The sequence below is a fragment of the Rutilus rutilus genome (assembly GCF_951802725.1).
Source record: "Rutilus rutilus genome assembly, chromosome: 1".
In the NCBI taxonomy this organism is placed as follows: Eukaryota; Metazoa; Chordata; class Actinopteri; order Cypriniformes; family Leuciscidae; genus Rutilus; species Rutilus rutilus.
Window position 1 is genome coordinate 59,270,390 of NC_140209.1, and position 23,043 is coordinate 59,293,432.

The following is a 23,043-nucleotide window of genomic DNA, read 5'->3' on the forward strand; positions in this document are numbered from 1 at the left end:
TGCACCTGAGATCTGCCCTACAAGCTTTCCCTCTTGTTTCTTCGTCTCTGCTCCGTTACGGCAGTGGTGTGAGCGACCAGCAGAGGGCAGCCACTGGTTTCACAGTGGTTCACCGTTCATATAATGACAGAGGTTGGGAATTTTGTGTTTATTTGTGACTTCCATAATTAAGGGGGACCATAATCCTCAGCCAGATGCTTGTTTCTGCATCTGAAGATCTGCTTCATGACTGTAGCTGATGTGTGTTGTGTGTTCATGCAGCTTTACAGTGGCTGAATTTTATCGCTGTAATGTGTGATATCGCAGCGGTCACAAACAAAACGGTCAAACTCCACCAGATATTTATTTTGGCCCATTGTGGTCTGTTTTGTATCTTCTCGCTGGCCGTGTTTCAGACGGCAGAGACTTTGTTTCTGGACCCGCCAGTGCAGCAGCCGCAGCAGCCGTAAACACATCCGGTCACGATCAGAACGATGAATGTCACTGGAAGAAGAAGAAAACATGGAGATTTAGTCACACGTCGTAATCAAAACGGCTTGTCACACTACGCTTAACCCCGGGTTATCGTCATTCTAAACCCTGCTTTTAACTCTGAGCGTTTCACACTTTTTGAGGTTTATCACAGATTTTTTTTACCCAGGGTTATGAAACCCTTCCCTGGGATGTTAACCCCGCATTGCGGTGCCAAACTAGCCTGCAAAATCCAGACCTAAAAAGATTAATGGTCTGGCGTCGACTAATGAAAATCGGCCAGCTCGAGGGGCGGCACCAAGCATGCATTTGAAAATCTCACTGCACACAATTGGATAACGGTACGACCAATCACAACAAGTTATCGCTTAGCTACCAGCGGAGCTAACTGGTAGATTAGACTCTTCCGTATCCGGTCAGTAAAACAGCAAAAACTTCATTGCAAAGGACCGATTCGAGCGGCGTCTTCTGTTCATCTTTAAGATAAAAAGCCAAGTCTAACTCGTTCATTGTAGCTTGTTTCAAACAACTGGTGTTCATCCATAGCCATCTTGCAATGTTTACTAATGACTTCGACGTCACAGCGCTGTCGTCATCTGTTTAGCTCGCCTCTGGCCCGCCTATATCAGATAACCCGATGTGATTGGTGCAGCTCAGATCCAGGGGCATATTTAATGAGCATCGTTACTCGACACCAGAGCAACTCGCTGAGCAAATTCAACTTGTGCTCTCGTGCGAACTCTGGATTACCAGGGTAGTGCCAGACTTGTACAGTGTGAAATGATGCGGTGGTAGAATGTTATGACTTGATGCTTAGCAACCGACAACCAATAGCGTGCCTCATATTCACGCGCTTTGTACCGCCATGGAAACATTGCGCGCTGTATAAACAGTAGCTTCAGTGTTTGAGGGGGAAAATGTCAAATGGTGATAGAAAACGTGACAATTGGTGTAAAGAGACCGTTTCATTCTTACCTTTATCTGAAAGGTCCATTATAAAGCTGATAGATAGTTGGCTACGGCAATATAAAATGAGTATGTCCAATGATAGAGCCCTTATTTAAACAGGTCACGTGCTGCGTTCGTCCAATCAGTGACCCTGATGCCGCAAATGAGGACATTCACCCGGGGTTTGGGATAGGATTAAGTGTTAACTTTGAGTAAATTATGAGCAATGTGACACGTGAATCAAGATAACCTAGGATTCAGTTTACTCTGGGTTTAAAATGACCCAGGGTTAACTAGTTCAAGAGTGAAAAGCCCTAAAACTGTTTACTTAAACTAAACAGACGTTGTGACGGTCTTTTCTTGAAGTGAAACGGCTTCTGGAACAAGAACAGATGTAAGGCGGGGCTTGAATTTGTCTGTGAGGAATTGATTGGATTGGTTTTAATGCACACCTTCCAGCCAATCAGAATCGAGCAATCAGACAGACCATGGTGATTTATAATATATACTGCAATATTCCATAAAAGATATCATGGTGACTTCAGCCTTTCTGTCAGTCTTTGGTAACAAAGCTTTTAAGGAATCTAAAGTGAACCAACCTTCAGAACGACTCAAATCTTTGGATTTCTGCTGTGAGAAACCCTAACTTTAACAACTAACGTTACAGTCCCACAATTAGAGTCAGCTAGTTAGAGTTTAAGTGCAGTGCGCTCACTAAAATAGCAGGATAAATATGGACGTGCGCTTGGTGGAGGCCTTTAATCACAGTAGAGCCTCTTATAGCCTCTCCGCCTCGCGTTCAGATAAATGTGGCCGCAGTGCAGAGACGTAATGACAGCCCAGTGTAGAGAGAAGACTGTGCTTACAGAAGAACAGCAGGATGATGACGAACGCCGTCTGTGTGAGCGGGTGCTCCTGGGGAAGAGCCTGCAGTTTGGTCCAGACGCTCTGGAGGATTCCCATCACGTCCTCTGAAGCGCCCATTCTGGCCTAAACACAAGCACAAAGACGGCATTGTACACTATCGCAATTTTAACTGTACAAATGCGACCGGAAAAATCTGTTAATTGGTTAAAGGCAAGTAAGGATCTAACCTTACATTTCCTGTAGTGTTACAGTAAAATAGTACAGTTAAAATATACAGTTTTTGTAAATATAAATAGACAAATCACCTTATAATTTACAGTGGAAAGCTGTTGTGTGTGGTCTTGCTCATTCAGCTGAAAAGTGCTGCTGTTGTTGTTATTTTTTAAATAACAACAGTTTTAAACTGTAAGGCTGTTCTGTAAAGTTATGTACATTTTTATTACATTTTTATTATTTTATTATTTATAGCAGTGTACAGTTTAAGAGTAAAAAAAGACCCTTCATACAGGTAAACTCAGTAATTATGTTGATTATTATATGATGTGATATCACATATTTGATCTGATTTTGATCAAAATGACTTAAAATAAGACAAAACTAGCTTTAAAATAAGATTTCAAAAGTAAATATCAAAACATTTCTCATTTTAATTCCCCTCTCTCCCCTCAACAACTTTTATTTTCTTTATTTGAAGAACCAGCATTCCCATGGTCTTGGAAAACCTGGATATACTGTATGAAGAAGCCTGATTTTAAAAGTGATATCTGACTTGAAAAAAAACAAACTAATCTTAAATCTTAAAGTTCCATGGGCATTTTTATAATGAATATTAGTTTTTCCTAATCATGCCAAGCTGTAAAATTATTTGGTCAGATTGTGAGTAAAAATATTTGTAATAATCCATATGTAAAATCATGGGTTAAAAAGAGTGGCATCCCTGAAGAACATTCAGCTAACGTTATTAAAACTTGTGAAATTGTGAAATTTAATTATTGTAATTGTGTTACCACTATTTTAGGGCACGTTTGCACTGCATCAATGTACTAAAAAGGGAAACGTTTTTCCTTTCTGTTTTTAGCATACAGGCGACAGCATTGTCAAAATGATCCTCGTTCACACCGATCCATGAAAACGAGTAAAACCGCTGTATTTTTCATGCCAGGCCAGTAGTTGGCGATGCCACTTTGTAAAGAAACGCTACTCGCATATAGAGTGACCACGTGCATATGCATTTTCACAGATACACGTTTTAGTAGTTTACGCAGAGGCGATAGCAGTGTCGTTTTCAAACTTGCACTTCGAAACCCGTTTTCAAAAGTTTGCGTTTTCAGGCCCCAAAACACGAACGGCCAAAACGGATTACAACTTTTCTGGTTTTAGTTGAAAATGGTGTCGTGTAAACGGGCACCCAGTTCCTTGTTTCATTTACAGAAGCTATGAGTGTCCGTAGATTAGATAAAAATACGTTTTTTGAACAAGTACAATTATTCCTGTGGACATTTGGAGTCAAAAAGACTCTGATCAATGGGAAAAACAGGTTGGACTCATGATCGTTGGCTGATAGATTAGCATTTCTCCGAGGCATCATGCAAACCCTGTATTGACAAATGGCTGCTTTAAGCACATGAGAACTGTTAATGTGTTTTTATAAGTTTGTCCTATTTGTGTTGGCAGTTATTAGTCAAATGAATGGCAGTAGTTCAGAACCGAGGCCTTGCAGAATGTTTCCTGTGGTTTTGCTGAAGAATGTGCTAAAACTAGAAAAAACAGAACCTGCTAGTTGAGCTTGTCATTAAATTTCTGCTGCGTCGTGGGTGTGTTTCCACATGAGAGGTTGGGTGTGCCATCACTGTATGAAACTAACCCTGCTGATGAGAGAATCATTCCTTACTGTTATTCCCTCCTTTCAACACCGTTTCCTCTGTTAAACTGAGTTTGGATTGTCCTGTATTGAATGTGTTTTATACCTGAATCTACTTCTATACGACATCACAGTCTGATAATTCATTTTTATCTGAGAACTTGAAGTTTAGTTTCTGAATAAAAATAAATAAATTGCCTCTAAACAGCCACATATATATATATGAAGAGTTCAGATGCAAAAGCCTCTAAATGCCATCTGAAATATTTTCATCTAGAATGATCATTTTTATCAAGCTCGTATACTTAAATTCAGTAATTTCACTTAAATGGCAATGAAAATTACCTATTAATTGTCATTAAAGTGAAATTACTGAACTTGTGCATAAGTCAAGTTTTATACCCTACCTTTCTAGTGATTTAAAAACAGCAATATTGAATAATTATGACATAGCTGTATTATGAAAAACAAAAAAATATTGCATTATTTGTTGTCTGCGTCCAAAATTGCATACTTCCCAACTATATAGTAGGCGAAACACAGTATGTGACAAGTATGTCCAAGTTCACCAGAAAGTATTTAAAAAGTATTTTAAAAAATGTCACTTTACTGTCCCATGAGGCCACTGGAGAGGATTTATTAATGGCAGTTAAGCACTCTAACTGATGGCTGTAGGTCACATGATAACGACAACATGGCCAATGGTCCAGATTACATTCATACTATATAGAACATACTTTTTTAGCAGTCGTGAAGTAATTACTTATTCAAATTAAGTGCCTACTCAATACTCGAGAGAATGCTATTTCAGATGCATCCATAATCGCTTTTGCTATGCCAGTTAAGTGTTATACAGTTTATGCATTTTTCTAAACTGTGTATCTTAAGAAAAGCTTGTAAACAACAATTCACCATCTCATAACCTATTCATTTTCACAAAAGACAATTGCAAAACCAAATGTATATGCATAAAGATGAAGAAATGCAAAACTTATTTCATAAATACTTTTATAATTAACGGTTTCACACATTTCTGAATGGTTTTACGTGTCTTAAAGTCTTACATGCAGTTTTATCAAATTTAAGGCCGTACAAAGTCTTGAATATATGAAGTTGAATATCAAAAAGTCTTAATTATTTAAATGTTGGGACATAAAACAGCAGTCGCGATATGTGATGAATATGGAGCTTGGAAAGGATTTAAAGGATTAGTTCACCCCAAAATGAAAATTTCCTAATAATTTACTCACCCCAATGCCATCCAAGATATCCATGTCTTTCTTTCCTCAGTGGGAGAGAAATTATGTTTTTTGAGGAAAACATTTCTGGATTTCTCTTCTAACAATGGACTTCATTGGTTACCATCGTTTTTGAGCTGATCAACAAACGGACAGGGAACTACGTCATCACGTTGAAAGGTGATGCCGGCGCCGGCAGAAGTACCGCCCCACTGTTTACAATGCGACCGTACGTAGGAGGATAGTTCAAATAGTATTGTTTGCTATTATATATATAGTAATAGTATTCAGTGAATATGAACATGAATAGTATATGAATAACATTCTGATGAATATGAATAGTAGTTCAAATAGTATTGCCGACGCCGGCGTGACCTTTCAACGTGAAGGTTCCCTGTCCGTTTGTTGATCAGCTCAATCTGAACTATTGAAGGTAAAAAGTGTATAAATTATACTTTTTTTTTTTTTTTTAAATGACCTATCGTTTCGCTAGATAACAACCTCTTCTTCAGCTGTGATCGCGTACAGCCCGTTTAAACTCTTCAAAGACTTTTGAAACTGCATTGATTTGGACTTAAAAACGATGGTAACCAATGAAGTCCATTGTTAGAAGAAAAATCCAGAAATGTTTTCCTCAAAAAACATAATTTTGGAAAGAAAGACATGGATATCTTGGATGGCATTGGGGTGAGTAAATTATTAGGAAATTTTCATTTTGGGTTGAACTAATCCTTTAATTGTGAGCGCTGTGCTTTTCAAAGTTAAAACGCGGAGGGGATTCAGATACATTTATGATGTATTATTGATTGGTGTATTACAAAATCGACGTTCTGACATGGAAATATCATTCATTTGATTTGTGCATATCCGATGTGCATATAGTTTTGTGTGGAAGGTTTTATATTCTGCATTTCTAAAGGGAACTGACTGCCCTCAAACACGTTCCTCCGTACAATGTGTAATAACGTTGTTTATAAATGCAACCGCTATATTTCTGGGGCCGGTTTCACAAAGCTATTTTAGACCGGTCTATAGTGTTAGACAAGTCTAAAATGTCCTCATAGACTAGAATAATGCAAGTTAGACTGTTTCACAAATATAAAGACTGATTTAATTTAGACCAAAAACGTTTGACAGCTTTACCCCCAGGCTAACTTAGGTCTAAGACTCTGTTACCTTGGCAACCAGCAGTAACAATCAGTTACATTACAAACAGCCAAAAGAAAAGGGAAAGTGGCTCATAATTTAAACATTTCTTCTTGTTACTACATTCTCCGCTACATTTCCCGAGTAAAATGGCCTTGTAACTGTTATACTCCTCCAACAAACACATATTTTCCGCTGGGGTAAACTGCACTGAGCGCTTGAATGCGCTTACTCGATCCGCCATGTTTTTTTTGTTTTGAAAAGTGTCTTATTTTACCCAGAATGCATTGCAATGAAGTCCTACTTAAGATAGTCAGAGTCTTAAGTGCTTTGTGCAACGGTCTGATTTAGATGTCTATCTGAAGTCTGACTATCGACTATATCTAAGCCATAGTCAAAGTCTATCTTTGTGAAACCGGCCCCTGCAGTTTCAGAAACGCCATCTACTGGCACAAAAGTGAATTCAAGTCATTCTACACAGCTTACATGTAAGTGTTGTAAATGTTAACCGCTGAATCGATTAGCTGGTGGCTGATAACCAGAATCCATGTTTATAGGCAATTGTTTTCATAATAAAATTTAATTTTGCGCATGCTAAGTTATGCTTCTTGAGTCAAAGCATATTTTTATTGGTTGGACTGAAAACTCGCATCTGATTGGCTAAAGAAGAGTGTCCGTTTAATAACATACTTAACATACGAAACATCAGGAATGTGCAAAAACATTCAATCTAATATTGTGAATGATGTTTTGCATTTGTGAGTTTTAATTCGGTTGTTCGTTTGCAAATCATACTTGGTGAATATTAGAGTATGAGTTTGTGAATAAGCTTCTGCAATCGTGATGCGTTAAATTCGACACTTCATATTAGACAACAAAACAGGACAAATGCAAGACGTTCACTTGTCTTCATCATTTCTGCTCTGTGTCTTTGGAATCAGATGGGGATGTTTTGATGATATTTTTTGTCATTTCCCCTCGAGTTCATGAGGATATCAATTATTAATTAATATTTCACAAGCACAAAGTGTCACAGTATATTTTGACAATATATCAAGTGCAATCATTTTAGGGTTATGAACTAGCAATCATCGTTTTAGGAAATGTTTTGCTTGGAATTTGTAAGAGAAAAACAGTAAAATCAAGAGATATTCTCCACACAGTTCAACGAAGAATTTTTATTTATATGCTCCTATGTAACAATGCATAGTTATATAACAGCAACATTTTGGCAACACTTTACAATAATGCTTTTAACATGAGTAAACTACATTAACCAACTAACAATGATAAATACTTCTCAAGCATTTAATAACAAGATTTCCTAATACATTGTTTAAATCAAAAGTTGTATCTGTTCACGTTATTTAACGGACCTGAACGGACATGAACAAACAATGAACGGCTGCATTTTTATTAACCATATTACTAACTATGATGACAAGTTAATTGTTGGAAGTGAATCAGTCGCTGTGCCTGTGAATTGTGAGTCAAGAGGCGGATGGAGAAATAGTCGAATTCTTCAGAAAGTGTAAATAAAAAGTGCGTTAAAATCATCACATTATTCACAATGTTGATAACTTTGAGCAAAAATAGTGGTTATATTGGATATACAGCCCAGCTTTACTTATAAGAATGCCACTTTTTATATTTTACCTAATAAAACTCAACGTGGGGTTTGTGTGTCCAAATACTTTTGCTGGACGCTGTGCACACTCATGTTTCCCCTTCATTTCTTCTTGTACATGTCTCTCATGTTTTTGGAAGTTGTAGATGCACAAACTAAGACCAAGTTTTTATTTTAATGCTCACAGTCACTCCAAACACACAAACAGATCTTGCTCTGCTCTCACCTTTGATCCAGTTTGTAGTTCACGTCCCCTGTATCTCTTGTTGTTTATGAACTTGGTCCGTTAGAGCGCTCTCTGTCCCGTCATACAGTTGTTGTGAGCTGTTCAGTGTCTCTCAGATGTGTTTGGCCTGCAGTTTTCCAGTTTAACGAGTCTTTTGGGCTGGGCTGTGTAGCGTTCTGTCTCTCTCTCTCTCTCTCTCACTCTCTCTCTCTCTCTCTCTCTCTCTCTCTCTCTGTTTACCAGATCCATCGCCACCCCCTTTTTGTCTGGCCCCGTCTTTTCTCCTCCCCTCAAATCACTGTGGAAACAGTTTTTCCTCCTCCTTTTGTCAAACAAAGTCTTGAAGTGCTTTTGAAACTGACTGTGTGTGTGTCTGTGTGTGTGTGTGCGTGCTCTGGATTTAGGAAAACAAATTACCTAAAAAGTAGGACACTTGTGTTACAGTATCACTCATCAATATATCTTATATAATATGTTGTTAACCCTCTGGTGCTCCTCTTGTGGAGGTAAAAAAAAAACCACACATATTTTTGTTAGTTGTTGAATGAAAATAATGTACTATTTTTACTTCGATAATGTTTATTTAATATTTTTTGGTGGTACTAAATTATATTTATGTAGTAGTTATGATCCATTTATTCACTTTTTTTAAAATGTTGAATGCTTTGGAGCACAGACTTAAGTTTGGTCTCTTTTTAAAGACAACATGTGGCAGATTATTGCTAAAGTGGAAAAAGTTTAAAAAGAAGTTTGTTTATTGCTATGAAAACATATATATATATATATATATATATATATATATATATATATATATATATATATATAAATATATATATATAAAAAATATATAAATATATAAAAATGTTTAATATATATTTTCCAAATGATGTTTTAATCTTAAATTGTGAGAAAATCAAAGCCATAAATCTAAGCAAGTTGTGGTCTAATTATGTGCTTGATTTCTCAAAAAATGAGCTTTCAGTCAGATTTTGTTAGGCTGCAGTACCAAACGTCTCCACTAGATGAAATTCGTCTCCCATTAATTTTCAATGCATCATTTTTGACCACGAAGAGGACAAGTGTGAACACAAAACCTTTGTTTCATACCACTCCTATGAAGTAAAAAAAAAAAAAAAAAATTATAAAAATATTTTGTCAAAGATTGACTGAACCGCACTATGCAGAGGTTTGTTTTAAATGTCATGTGTCTCACCACACAGTCAGAAATAAAAAAGTATTTTAATATTTAATAATAATTAATAATAATTATATAAAAATATTTTGCCTAAAGACAATGAGGCTTCATTGTCTTTAGGCAAAATATTTTTATATAATTATTATTTCTAGTTTTCTATAACATATTATTATTAGTTTTAGGATCATACAATTTTTTTTTTACATTAATAGTTATTTGTATTGTATTGTATTGTATTTTAATTATTATTATTATTATTATTTTTACAGTTATTGAAATCAGCATACATTTAAGACAAAATAATTTACGATTGAAATAATATGTCCTAGTTATATTATTAGATTTATATATTATATTTTATTGAGAATTGGGTGCTGTGCCTTATCGTCATGAAAATACTTATGAAAAAATCTTCATGATCCTAAAAATAGGCTTCATTTTCCAGTAACACTTTATTTTCCAGTGTCCCTATTACACGTCTTACATATATTTACTATATTAATCACTGTAAATTATGCTTACAAGCAACTAACTCTAAACTAAATCCTAACCCTAATTATATAGTGAGTACTTGTTTAATATTACTCCGTACTTGTTTGTATAATTACACTGTGTCAGTGTCACCGTAAAACAAAGTGTAACCCATTTTCCTTACGGAAGAACGCAATCTATTTGATTTTGGGATAAAACATGACCCAGATATGTTCACTTTATTTATAGTTAGTTTATTTGCTCTCTCTGTCAGACAGCTGAGGAAACTTTCACACCTTTTAAGTGTGAAACAATGTGATGTTTCAAAGCAAAAAAAAAAAAGTGTCACGAGTGCTTGGAACATGTCATAAATTGACCGAGGCATCGGTTTACTGTCGGGGATTTGTCACGTCGAGCCGTGTCAGTTTTTCTGCATTTGTTTACATTTCTCTGCATTTGTTTCCATAAGTTGCATATGCTTTCAGACATCTAGTGTCTACATTGAGAAAGGAGGACAGCACTGCTGTGTGTGTGTGCCTTTCAGAGGAAGTCACTAATGGGAAAAGCGTGGTCAGTGTGAGTTGTAGTGAACACTCTGGTTACACTCAGAGAATAGTGATACTACACTCTGGGTGGCAGTGGCAGTGGGCATGTAAATGTGTTTTGAGGGGAGGGGGGGACCAGCTATTTCAGACTCTGAAACCTGAAACCCTGACCTCAGAGAAGTGAGAAGTGCACTTCTCTATTTTAGAGTGTAAGTGTGTGTGCGCAGCCGTTACAAATGCAGAAAACATCATCTGTTCTTCATTCAAAGGGTTGTTCACCAAAAACTTGAACATTTTCCAACAGACGTTATCGTATACTCTCCCATCTGACTTTCTTTCTGACATGAAACACAAAAGGAGACAGTTTCCCGTACGTACAGTGAAATCATACAGTAGCTATAGGCTATGTTTCCATCCACTTATTTTTATGCACATTTTGGGATATCGCATAAACTTTTAAAAAACACTGGATGGAAACGCCAAGATGCGCATCAATTCTAAAAATGCGTATGTGCTCGATTGAGTCGGATAAACTTGAGAATTAAGAAAACATACGCATAAACTACGATGGAAACACATTTAACGAATATGTGCAACCAAAAAGTCATGTGACTTTGCGTGATGGGATGGCATTATTATTCTCCTATTGCAGCATCTTCCATTTTTCGGGACTTTTAGCACCAGTTTATCAGGAAGTGACGATTTTGTTCTCTTTGACTGACTGGATGGAAACGGTGCTTTATTCGCACGTTTTATGCGATATTCCAATTTTACGCTTAAGTTAAATCTGCAACTTAAGATGTAAACAAAGCCAATGACGAACATGGGTGTTTTGTCTAAAGGCCCTGATAAGGTAAGCCGATGGTTGGTCAAAGTCGTTGAGCGACGGCCAGGCCAAAATTTGGCGGCTTGACCCTATTTTTTGCTAGTCGGACTGATTGAGTATGTCCAACAGTTGACAGTTCAGTTGCCTGTAGTCCTTTAGGAGGCAAGAGAAATATGAAGAGAAAACGAAACTGGCAGTACAAAGATAAAACAAACGAATATGGAGTAAGATATAATAGCACTGGTTTTTCTAAAGTAATACTGAACTGAACACTTTCAGTCAGTCAGAAGGAGCCTGTTGGCTTTTAAGGTCCCATTTAAGGTCCTATTAGTGAAATTTTGGTGAAATTTTGTGGGCAAGAAATGTCCATTGTAGTGATGCATTTCAGAGCAGTTCGCAGTCAATGATTATGGCACATTTATGCCAAGCGATTGCTTATAGTGTGTTCTGTTTGTCCTCGGAAGTAGGACATTCCTAGTTCCCAGTAGGTACTTTTAACTGGAATGCTTTTAGCAACTTTTAGTCAGAGTTGCGACTGGGAAACTCGGGGAACCGCAACAACCCCAACTTCAGAATCCAAAATGGCTGCCCAGCGCATCAACCGTAGTGTAAAATATTGTTTGTTATTAGACGGCTCTGTGGAATACTTGATTGTGATTGGTCAATAGCGCCATCCAGTGGTAAGTTATTCCCCAATAACAACCGCTGAAAACAGATAACGCAGGCTCATCCGGGATACTACAGTCATCAGTGCCATACGCCTGCTAGGAACGTTTTTTCTTAGTGCAAGTTTTGCGTTTGGTGAGCTAATAAAATATTAACTCAGTCAAATCAATATTTTGTGCACAATTATTTAATTATGTCATCCAGTATCGTGGACTCGCTCTCTCTCGTTTCATACAAACACAGATGCTGCCATTTTGTTACTTTGTTTTGTACATGGTTGGATTATGAAAAACGAACAGGAACGATTTCAGTTTCACACCAAATCAACCTATAATTATTTATGTGGCGAAATGCTGTGTAATAAGTGGTATGACTATACCGTATCCCTTAAATGTCGCTAGCAACTGCTCTCTTTGCGGAAGCTTTACGTTTAAAGAGCTAATAAAATATTTTGAATCAATATTTTGTGTCTAATTATTTACTCATGTGGCAAGTAACCGGATAAGTAAGCAGTATAATCGTGTCGGGGTCCTGATCACACTGTCGCTTTTTATTCTGAGATAACAACCGGATGAATGTACATTATCCCTTTGTATTTCTGTTTGTCTGTCTCAAAAAACTGTGATGTGCACAGTACTATCAAATTTCTGCTGCTCCATAAGCGCCATCTACTGGCAGAGAGTAAAATTTCATTTTAATTCAGAAAAAAATCCCCAAAATTAGGATAATAATGACATACATTGTTTGGTTCCTTTTAATCGTTCCATCATTCTTGATTTCCAGGTGCAGACACGCCACCATCTCACAGTTTTTTGGCAATCAGAAGCCCAACTGCGCCGGGTCGTGTGACTTCTGCCGTGACCCCAAACTGGTGCGCGCTCAGCTGGCGAGAGCAGCCGCCCTCAGCACCAGCACCAGCACCGGCCCGGCCCAGAGCGTGCCCAGGGGACCGTTCGGCTTCGATCCCGAACTCTACGCCGGAGGCAGGAAGGGTTACGGGTTTGAGAGGTCAGCTGACCTACTTAAGCAGCAGTACGAGCCTGGGTAGTTATTCTGTGGAGACTGAGAGTGGTTCTCTGTGTGTGTGTGTGTGTTCAGATGTGATGAGGAATGGGGCGATGAGGAAGATGACTCAGAAAAGAGAAAGAAAGAGTTCGGAAACCTCTTCAAGAAGCAGATGAACCTGAGAAAGGTGAACACACGGCCAGCAGAAACACTACTTGCAAAATTTCACATTTCACCCCAAAAAAATCACAAGTCATTATCCAACATGTGGAAGATTGAAAAACATTGAATATTATACAGTATAACAAGTTTCACAAGAGTTGGAAGAGATTTTCATAGAAGTAATAACAGTACAAACTCCATTGGTTGTTATAGTTTGTGTCGTCGTGCAGCGTTATTGGTTTCAGCGTTTGACAAAAAAGCTTGTCGCTGGAATCTTATTAGATTAATATAACTGTTTTCAATGTGAATATATTGTATAATGTAATTGATTCCGGTGATCAAAGCTGAATTTTCAGCATCATTACTGCAGTCTTCAGTGTCACATGATCCTTCAGAAATCAATTCAAATAAATGTTATAAAAATGGCAGTGGAGTAGAGTACCAACATGATGGGCTCTATTTTTACGATCTAAGGCCATGGTCACTTAGGGTGTCCAAATCCACTTTTGCTAGTTTAACGGCGGGAAAAATGGTCGGTGTGCCCGGCGCATGGTCTAAAAGGGTTGTCACTATTCTCTTAATGAAATATTAATTAATAGTGTAATAAGCGTTGTGGACCCGTCTATAGGCGCATATTACTAATGCGCTCTTTAAGTAACAAAATAAAATAATGCACCATTGACTTTAGACCAGGTTTCAGTTGGTCAATGGCTCAGTCTATTTCAGTTGCCCTCAAAATAGCAACGGTCCAACAATGCGCCAGAACACACCTCATTTTCAGACCAGCAGCCCATGAGCGCACAAATGGGCGCAAATGCATTTGCTTTTTAAACAACGTGGCACAGGATGTGAAAATGATAACTGCGTCGGGCTGAAACTAGCCAAAAACACTTGGGTCGCGCCTGGCGCTGCATTGCACCGGGTGTATGATAGGGCCCGATGTATGGAAACTATCCTTTAAATTATGTATTTTTCACATTAAAGAATGGCATTTTTTGCCCTACAGTAATGACAATTACTGTAAATGTGCTCACATTTAATGTCACGCAAGTACAGTGATACATTGTCATAGGAAACAGCTTAACCACAGTCTTGCTTCGCTTCACCCGCTCAGTCTGAGTCTGTGCCAGAACATCCCCCCTCCCCCACTCTCTCTATCTCTGTCTCTCTCTCTGTCTCTCTCTCTCTCTCTCTCTGTCTCTCTCTCTCTCCACATCTGTTTTCCAGCTGTGTGTTTGAGGCCTCTCCCATAAAGTTGAGCAATCTGCAGCTGTACTGAAGGCATTTCTCCTTTGGAGAACATGAAATCATTTACAAGTTCTTTGTCATATTACAGAATCATAGGCAGTGGGTTTTGCACAGGCAAGCACCACTCATATTTCTATAAAAATGTAGTCATTTACTATGATTTTACAGTATTAACAGTAACTTTGGTGTTAAGGTGGAAACTATAGTAATTGTGAGGAAAATAAAGAGGTTTGATCATGTCATCAACTTCTCTTTTGTTTGCGTGTTTATAGGGTTCAGATGTGGCTAAGGAGACGTTTGTTCCACCAGGTCAGTGCTTGAGTTGGTACATATGCTAAGGACATTTTGAGGATTTTTTTTATTATTATTATTATTCAATAAATGTGACAGTGTGTCAGTGTAAAGCATCATGTTGTTGGTGTTTTCTCAGATGATGATTGCGTGTTGAAGGATGCTGCTAGTCAGAGGATACCCAGACTCACGGTGAAGGTATTTACAAAAAAAAAAAAATCATCACAGCCTATATTTTAAACTTAGAGGGAGAGGGAGAGGGAGAGGGAGAGGGAGAGGGAGAGAGAGAGAGAGAGAGAGAGAATAGATATACAGACAGATAGATAAAAGATAGACAGACAGACAAGACAAAGATGGATGGATGGATGGATGGATGGATGGATGGATGGAGAGATGGATGGATGGATGGAGAGATAGAGAGATGGATGGATGGAGAGATAGATAGATAGATGGATGGATGGATGGATGGATGGATGGATGGAGAGATAGAGAGATGGATAGATAGATGGATAGAGAGAGAGATAGATGGATGGATGGATAGATGGATAGAGAGATAGAGAGAGATGGATGGATAGAGAGATATACAGACTATAGATGGATGGATGATAGATGGATATAGACAGACGATAGATAGATAGATAGATAGATAGATAGATAGATAGATAGATAGATAGACAGACAGACGGACAGACAGACAGACGGACGGACGGACGGACGGACGGATGGATGGATGGAGAGATAGAGAGATGGATAGAGGGATGGATGGATGGATGGATAGAGAGATGGATAAAGAGATAGATAGATAGATGGATAGAGAGAGAGATAGATGGATGGATGGATAGATGGATAGAGAGATAGAGAGAGATGGATGGATAGAGAGATATACAGACTATAGATGGATGGATGATAGATGGATATAGACAGACGATAGACAGACAGACAGACAGACAGACAGACAGACAGACATACAGATAGATAGATAGATAGATAGATAGATAGATAGATAGATAGATAGATAGATAGATAGCGGTAGATAGATGTTAATGCATAAACTAACAAACAACATTTATTACACTTAGTGCTGTAGAAGAATAACAATAGTTCATTGTTAGTCGATGTTAACTAATGTAAATAAGTTTTGATTTTCAAATCATCTGATCACCTATTCACAGATACATAAGTTATGATGATGGAAATATATGTCAGTGGTTCAGTAATTATGTGTACATGTGACATCTCTAAACTGTCTTATATACAGCATCAGAAATTAGTATCATCATCCGGCATTGGGAAATCTATATCGGTCAACCACTAATATCAGTCATGTATTGCTCTTGTTTTATTGCTTGTGTGCTACATTTTTTAATTTTTAAACATTTTTAAACACTGTGTCAAGATAAATGTGTGTAAATCTGTGGTTTACCATCATGAGTTTCCCAGACGGTGAGAGATGAGTAATGCTGCCCTCTACTGGCACACATGTGCACTGGAGGCCCAGACTGTGTCTCAAACCTTGATGTGTGTGTGTGTTTTAGAGCAGAGAGCACTGCCTGTCTCTGCTGCAGGAGTGTGTGTCCAGCCACAGGGGGGCAGCAGAGCTTTCACACAGGTAACGTCACGAATTCACCATCACTGTCTTTTGTAATATACTCCTGAGATGCAGCAATTCATTTTTTACCTATTGTTGGTTTTTTTTGTGTGTTTATAAACACAATAATATATTTAATACCATCATGTGTGATATTTATTATAATTTCTGTGATCTGGACTGTTTTCTCCTGGTGTAGCTTCGAGGCTCTTGATCAGGCTGTCGAAATAGAGCATGAGATATTCAAGGCCAGTAAATCAGCAAACCTGTACAAGGCAGCGGTCCTCAAGAGAGTGAGTGCTAATCGTTCATCTTCAGCTCATCATATGTGCAGCCTTTATCAGTAACAGTAGGAGTTCACACATGTAAAACCCTCTCCAGGTGTCAGAGATGAAGAAAAGTGCAGCTGAGGAGAAACGGTGTGAATCTGCTGAAGCCACTGCGACCTGCTCTTCATCATCTCAGACTCAACATCTGGACGGCTTCACTTCAGCTTCTCAAGTCTACTCAGTGAGACAGTCACAGTTTGTCCTTACAGATGCACATGCATATTTAAAAGTGTGTATATATTAGGGTGTATCGGGGAGTATAAATACACTGAGAGTCACAGCTGGGGATAAACGGTAACCAAACGAAACTAAACACAGCGGGGAAACAGGAACTAAAGGAAACGGAACAGAATTTCAAATAAAAGATGGTTACACTTTATTTTAAGATGTCATTGTTACAGTGTAATTATATATTTAAGTACTGAGTAATATTAATTAACAACATGTACTTACTAAAGGATTAGGGTAGGACTAAGGTTTGGTTAAGGTATTATAGTAATTATGTAATCATGCATAATTTACTGTTATTACTATGGTAAGTACATTGTAAAATAAAGTGTTACCTAAAAGAGAACAGAACAGAACAGAACCGTAACAATATGTTTAATGACATCTTTTTACTAAGTACTAAGAATGAAGGCCAGTATCACTGATACCGATTAAAGTGATAAAGTTATTATAGCCATTCAACATTACTGTATAATTGAAAGCAGGCCTAAACTTCAAACTACCAGATTATTTTTATTTTCATTTATTAACAATTGCTTAACATAAAAAAAAAATCATGTTAAACATACAACTCTGTCTATCTATCTATCTATCTATCTATCTATCTATCTATCTATCTATCTATCTATCTATCTATCTATCTATCTATCTATCTATCTATCTATCTATCTATCTATCTATCTATCGTTCTATCTATCTATCGTTCTATCTATCGTTCTATCTATCGTTCTATCTATCGTTCTATCTATCTATCGTCTGTCTATCTATCTATCTATCTATCTATCTATCTATCTATCTATCTATCTATCTATCTATCTATCGTTCTATCGTTCTATCTATCGTTCTATCGATCTATCTATCTATCGTCTGTCTGTCTGTCTGTCTGTCTGTCTGTCTGTCTGTCTGTCTGTCTATCTATCTATCTATCTATCTATCTATCTATCTATCTATCTATCTATCTATCTATCTATGGCCGAGATAAAACTACAAATCTGAAATCTGAAGGATCTAAACATTGAGAAAATCACCTTTAAAGTTGTCCATTTATGTTCACGATTATGCTGCATTCACAATGCACTCAATTCACTCAAAAAAATGCAATAATTTTTGGCATGAAAGAAAAATCGATAATTTGGACCCATACAATGTATTGTTGGTTATTGCCACAAATATACCTGTCGGTTTTGTGATCCAGGGTCACATTTATCTTCCGTGATAGCATATCATTACAACTAAAACAGGTTATTCAGTTTGAAATAATAGTGGGGCGGGACTTTGTTTTTGTTTCCTGGGATTCAGATTGACCTTAAAAAGTAAGAATAGAAATTGAAGTTTATCCATAGAAACCCGCTGAAATAGTACTCCTCTTGTCCTTCACATTCCAGCTGAAGAGGAAGCGTGTGGGCGCTGGATTTCGTGGCTCGTCCAGCCTCTTCCAGACAGCTGGAGATCTTCTGAACTCTCAGAAGGAGACGCTCGGCACGGACGAGCGTCCGTGTGAGGAAGAGGAGGAGGAAACCGGAAAAACACAGGAGATGAAAAGCTCTAAAACAACACCCGCCGGCTTGTCCCCCATCAAAGCCAAAACCAGCACCACTTCCTCCCTGAGCAGCCCAAGCAAAAAACTCTCTAAGAAGCAGCAGAAACTAGCAGAATCAGCCAAAGACATGCGCAGTATATCACAGTATTTCGGAAAAAAGCAAGTAGACGCGCCTCAGATGAAAGGAGGAAGTGTTAAATCAGAGCCTGAGGAGGAAAGATCTCCCCATCACTCGCCATCACCAGATCTGACTGACTTCATAACGATGAATAACACCTCCATGGGTGTAGAAAGCATTTCAGAGAATGACGCTGCTGCTGCACACGCAAGTCCCTCTGTAGAAGAGGATGAGACGGTAGTGGACCGGTATGATGGGAGAAGACCCTCTCTCTCAGAGCTGTTGATATCTAGGGTGTGTTCACACTTGGCGGATTTGGTTCAATTTAAAGGGGTGGTTGATTATGATTTCACTTTTTTAACTTTATTTAGTGTTTAATGTTGCTGTTTGAGCATAAACAACATCTGCAAAGTTACGACCCTCAAAGTTCAAAGCAAAGGGAGATATTTGCTTTTACAGAAATTGCATTTTAAGGATTACAACAAACGGCTGGTAGAGACTACACGACATTCCTTCCGGGTTAGTGACATCTCGAGCCCTAAAATTTACATAAACCCCGCCCCCGGAACACGATTTATAGATTATCAAGACAGAGTATGCTAATCATTGACAAGAAGATAACTACACATAAGCTACATAAATTCATCAACTAACCATTCAGAAATGTTGTCTTTCTGACGGCGGTTTGAAAATAAAAGTTTTTTTAATTTTCAGTGTGCGCGTATGTAAGGTAATAGGAGCTGATAACATACAAGCTCTTGAAGCTCCGCCCCCTGTGCTGGGAGCAGTAGCTCATTTGCAGAGACAAACACAAAAACGGTGCGTTTTTGCTCACCCTCAAAAAGTGACCATTTTAACATGCTATATAAAAATATCTGTGGGGTATTTTGAGCTAAAACTTTACATACACTCTCTGGGGACATCAAAGACTTATTTTTTCATCTTGTGAAAAGGGCATTATACCACTCCTTTAAAATGAATCCTTGTGCAATTGCTCTGTTAGTGCGGTTCATTTGAATAAGTGGCCATCTGAAGAAGCGGACCGAGACCACAGAAAAGATGGGTCTGAGTCCGCTTCCAAACGAAGCTCTTCACAAGTTCTCAGCTGGTAAAAATACTATCATACTGTATGTACGCATATACAACGAGCGCGTTTAGCCCAGAAAAGCATTGTTTTGGATGTTCCGTACGTTCAGTTTGGCAAAATCAGGCTACTTCTACATTAATCCAGGTAGAGGTTTCATTTCAAAACACTCTCCGTCCACACTAGCGTTTTCCAAAAGTTTCTCAATCACACTCGAACGTTGGAAAACGCTAAATTTACCCGACTGTGCATGCATGTAATCCCTCATAAAAGTTCACTGAGATGATACAGACGGAACAGACAGACGTAAAGTTATCACACAATTCTTCTGGCAGGATAATTTTATTAAAGCTGCAGTCCGTAACTTTTTTGGGTTGAAAATTATCCAGAATACATTTTTGAGCAAGTACATAACCAGCCAGTGTTCAGAACTATCTGCTTGTCTTAGCTCGATTCAAAATGGTTAGCTGGTAATAATGTTTTTAATTCCAGTGGTACTGGTGGATTTTCGCGGGAAATTTGAGCATGTCTTTGCGTCATTACGTCACATCTGTACACATAAAGGAGGAATATGAAATGGGTATGTATGGACTTATCTAACTCTGGGGGATACGGTGAATAAGCTAAAGTCCCAAAAAGTCTGTGTGTATAAAACACAGCTATTGACCAATCAGAATCAAGGACTGTAACAAACCAGTTTATAAAGATGAATATCTATGGGTTCAATATGCGTCACATGACTAAACTTGCGTCTTCGTTTTTCAAATGCCTCCGTTTTCACAGTCCACACAACAACGTGAAAACAACGTTTTTAAATGTATCTACTTTGGAGAGCGTTTTCAGAAAGCTTAGTTTTTGTTGCTAAAAACGCCGTCTCAGTGTGGACGGAAGGCCAAAAAGAAGGGAAAAAGATGCGTTTTCAAATGAAAATGTATTAGTGTGGAGTGGACAAGGCCTTGTTTTTGTTTTGTAGGTTCGGTGTTAAAAATGATGAGCGCTAAGCGAACCAGAACCAAATGTAGCGGTTTCTTTGTTTTCTGTCCGGATCAAGTGAACTGAACTAGTGTGAACACACCCTCAGTCATCATGGAGGAAATGCCTTAAATGTTCTCAATGTGTTCTGAACCGCTGTTTCTTTGTCCAAACAGAGGGAATCTGAAGTCTGACGGCCAACAAAAATCGCCAAAACAAGTAATATCACAATTTATTCTTCATCAAAGGAACCATAATATACGGAAGCCCTGAACCGCAACGTAAAAAAAAGAAAATCCGTAATTCCAGCCCCCCCCCCCCCCCCCCCCACTAAAATTACGAGAATAAAGTCGAAATATTTTGAGATTAAAGTTGAAATATTTCAAGATTAGTCATAATATTTTGAAAATAAAATGGTAATATTTGGAGAATAAAGTAAAAATTACGAAAATATAGTCTTCCGTAGAATTATTTTTTTCTTCTAAAAAAAAAAAAAAAAAGTGCTCGTGAAGTCAAACTGCCTCGGATATGGATCTAAACAATACATAACAATAACTATAAACATAAAACTTTTTTTTCACTTCTCATAATTCTCAAAATATTACGACTTTATTCTCGAAATATTTAGACTTTATTCTCGAAACATTTCAGCTATATTCTCAAAATATTTCAACTTTATTCTCAAAATATTTAGACTTTATTCTTGAAATATTTAGACTTTATTTTTGAAATGCTACGACGTTATTCTCGTAATTTAAATGTATTTTTTTTTTACAGATTTTTTTTTTTTAGAAATGTATACGTTTACGGTTCAGGGCTTCCGTAAAATTATGAGAAACATTGACCTTAGGGAAACAATGTATGATTAAAAAAATAGTATATGACCCCTTTAACAAGAGCTTTATAGAGAGCTGATTGTCATGTCAGTAGTCTGTTTCTTTTCCTCAGTCACGTGAGGAGAGAGCGGCATCTCCTCCTGCGAAACGCAACCGCGTGATGAAGGACAGCAAGAGAGTGACCTTTGACCCGGTGGTGCAGGAGACGCAGTTTGGCACAATGAACGGAGATGCGGCTGCGATTTCACAAAAGCCCGTGACACTGAAGGAGGCCGCTGATATCGTGGTCCGATGCCTGGATCCGTTCTACAAAAAGGGCAAATTCGCAACCAAGGTGATCATTTCCATTCAAATGTAAAACACGTACAAAGTAAGATATTAGAATGAAAGCTTCAGTTTTGCACCTTTTCCCCGACAGGATTTGTTCAAATCCTTTGCACGTTTCCTCTCCCATCTTCTCACTGAGGGAAAAACTGTAAATCGAGGCCAAGGTGAGACCATCCCTAACCTCATAAAAATCCAACATTTTTCAAGTGCTGAATTAGCGCTTTATGACATCTCATTTTTCCCCACAGTGAAGACGGGAGCGAAGAGCCTCATCAAGGGTTTCTTCAGCAGGGTTCAGCGCTGTGAGAGCGAGGCAGACTGGAGACACTTGAAAGTCCAGGACAGATAGCGATCTCCATCTTTATTATCCCTTAATCCAAACCCCTGGAGATCCTCCAATCCCTTTCATGTCCGAGATGCCGCATGTTTAGCAGCTGCTGCTGTATATCTCAGGTGTATCGCGAGGGCCTAAGCATACATTGCACATGAATATGAACTGATGAAAAGCGCTTTTTCATGTTGGAAATCTGAACGAGCAACAGACCGCAATAACTGTAATGTAGCATTAGTTGCTTATAATGCACTCAAAGGAGTGCGAACTGTATTGAAAACTCCATTAAAAGTGCACAGATGGAAAATGGAGAAGTACTTCATGCTGAATAATTTATGGCATAATTGGGAAGTTTGTGTGTCTTCAATAGAGCGGTAAACCTCGAGTTGCGTATATATTTTTCTCATTTATTTTCAAGATTTCAAAAGAATAGTATACTATATATACTATAGTATATAGTGTATACATTAGTGTATATTTATGTCATTTGTCATTGTCATCTTTTATGAGTGCATGAACTGCTCATTAGCATTGGGAATGACCATCACATGGTTCTTAAATGATGGTTTATGCTTTTGTTGAAACCATTTGTTCCCATTATTTCAACATGCTTTTAATTAACAGCTGAATTAATGGTGAAAAACTACATTTCCCATGATGCTGTACAGAAAATTCCACCAATCAAGAATTGCGGTGAGCAAATCGTACCAGAAGAGCCTGCAAGGTGCTGCAAAACGTTTGGATATAAATGCAATTGGCAATAAACTTAAAATATATTGATTTATAGATCTAATCAGCAACTTTAAGTAAATAGTTTGATATTTTACATCACTCTGAAATTCGGTTGTCATTCGCAATGCTGGTTGGTTTGGTTCATTTGGCTTATAATGAAGAATT

General features: G+C 37.9%; 2 protein-coding genes across 5 annotated transcripts in view; one reads left to right on the top strand and one right to left on the bottom strand.

Moving 5' to 3' along the window:
- Positions 1–22,653, top strand: part of recql5 (RecQ helicase-like 5) — a 30,284-nt gene extending 7,631 nt beyond the window's left edge. The window contains exons 8-19 of one of the 4 annotated variants that reach the window (XR_014628101.1): positions 12,871–13,095; positions 13,186–13,279; positions 14,775–14,811; positions 14,933–14,991; positions 16,329–16,402; positions 16,581–16,674; positions 16,763–16,891; positions 18,324–18,890; positions 20,829–20,871; positions 21,601–21,822; positions 21,907–21,979; positions 22,064–22,528. Coding sequence is in view for 3 of the 4 variants with exons in the window: in XM_084415668.1 (XP_084271794.1) it covers positions 12,871–13,095; positions 13,186–13,279; positions 14,775–14,811; positions 14,933–14,991; positions 16,329–16,402; positions 16,581–16,674; positions 16,763–16,891; positions 18,324–18,844; positions 20,829–20,871; positions 21,583–21,822; positions 21,907–21,979; positions 22,064–22,164 (1,690 nt within the window). In the remaining variant the exon portion in view is untranslated. Of the gene's footprint in view, positions 1–12,870; positions 13,096–13,185; positions 13,280–14,774; positions 14,812–14,932; positions 14,992–16,328; positions 16,403–16,580; positions 16,675–16,762; positions 16,892–18,323; positions 18,891–20,828; positions 20,872–21,582; positions 21,823–21,906; positions 21,980–22,063 lie in introns of those variants that run through there. The other 3 variants (XM_084415669.1, XM_084415668.1, XM_084415670.1) reach the window with 3 other exon arrangements.
- Positions 54–8,775, bottom strand: smim5 (small integral membrane protein 5). The gene is made up of 3 exons (XM_084415923.1): positions 8,385–8,775; positions 2,286–2,409; positions 54–483 (listed from the first exon to the last, which is right to left on the bottom strand). Exons 2-3 carry the CDS (start codon positions 2,401–2,403, stop codon positions 392–394), a joined length of 210 nt encoding a protein of 69 aa, XP_084272049.1. The 5' UTR covers positions 2,404–2,409; positions 8,385–8,775; the 3' UTR covers positions 54–391.
- Positions 22,654–23,043: the final 390 nt, after the last annotated feature.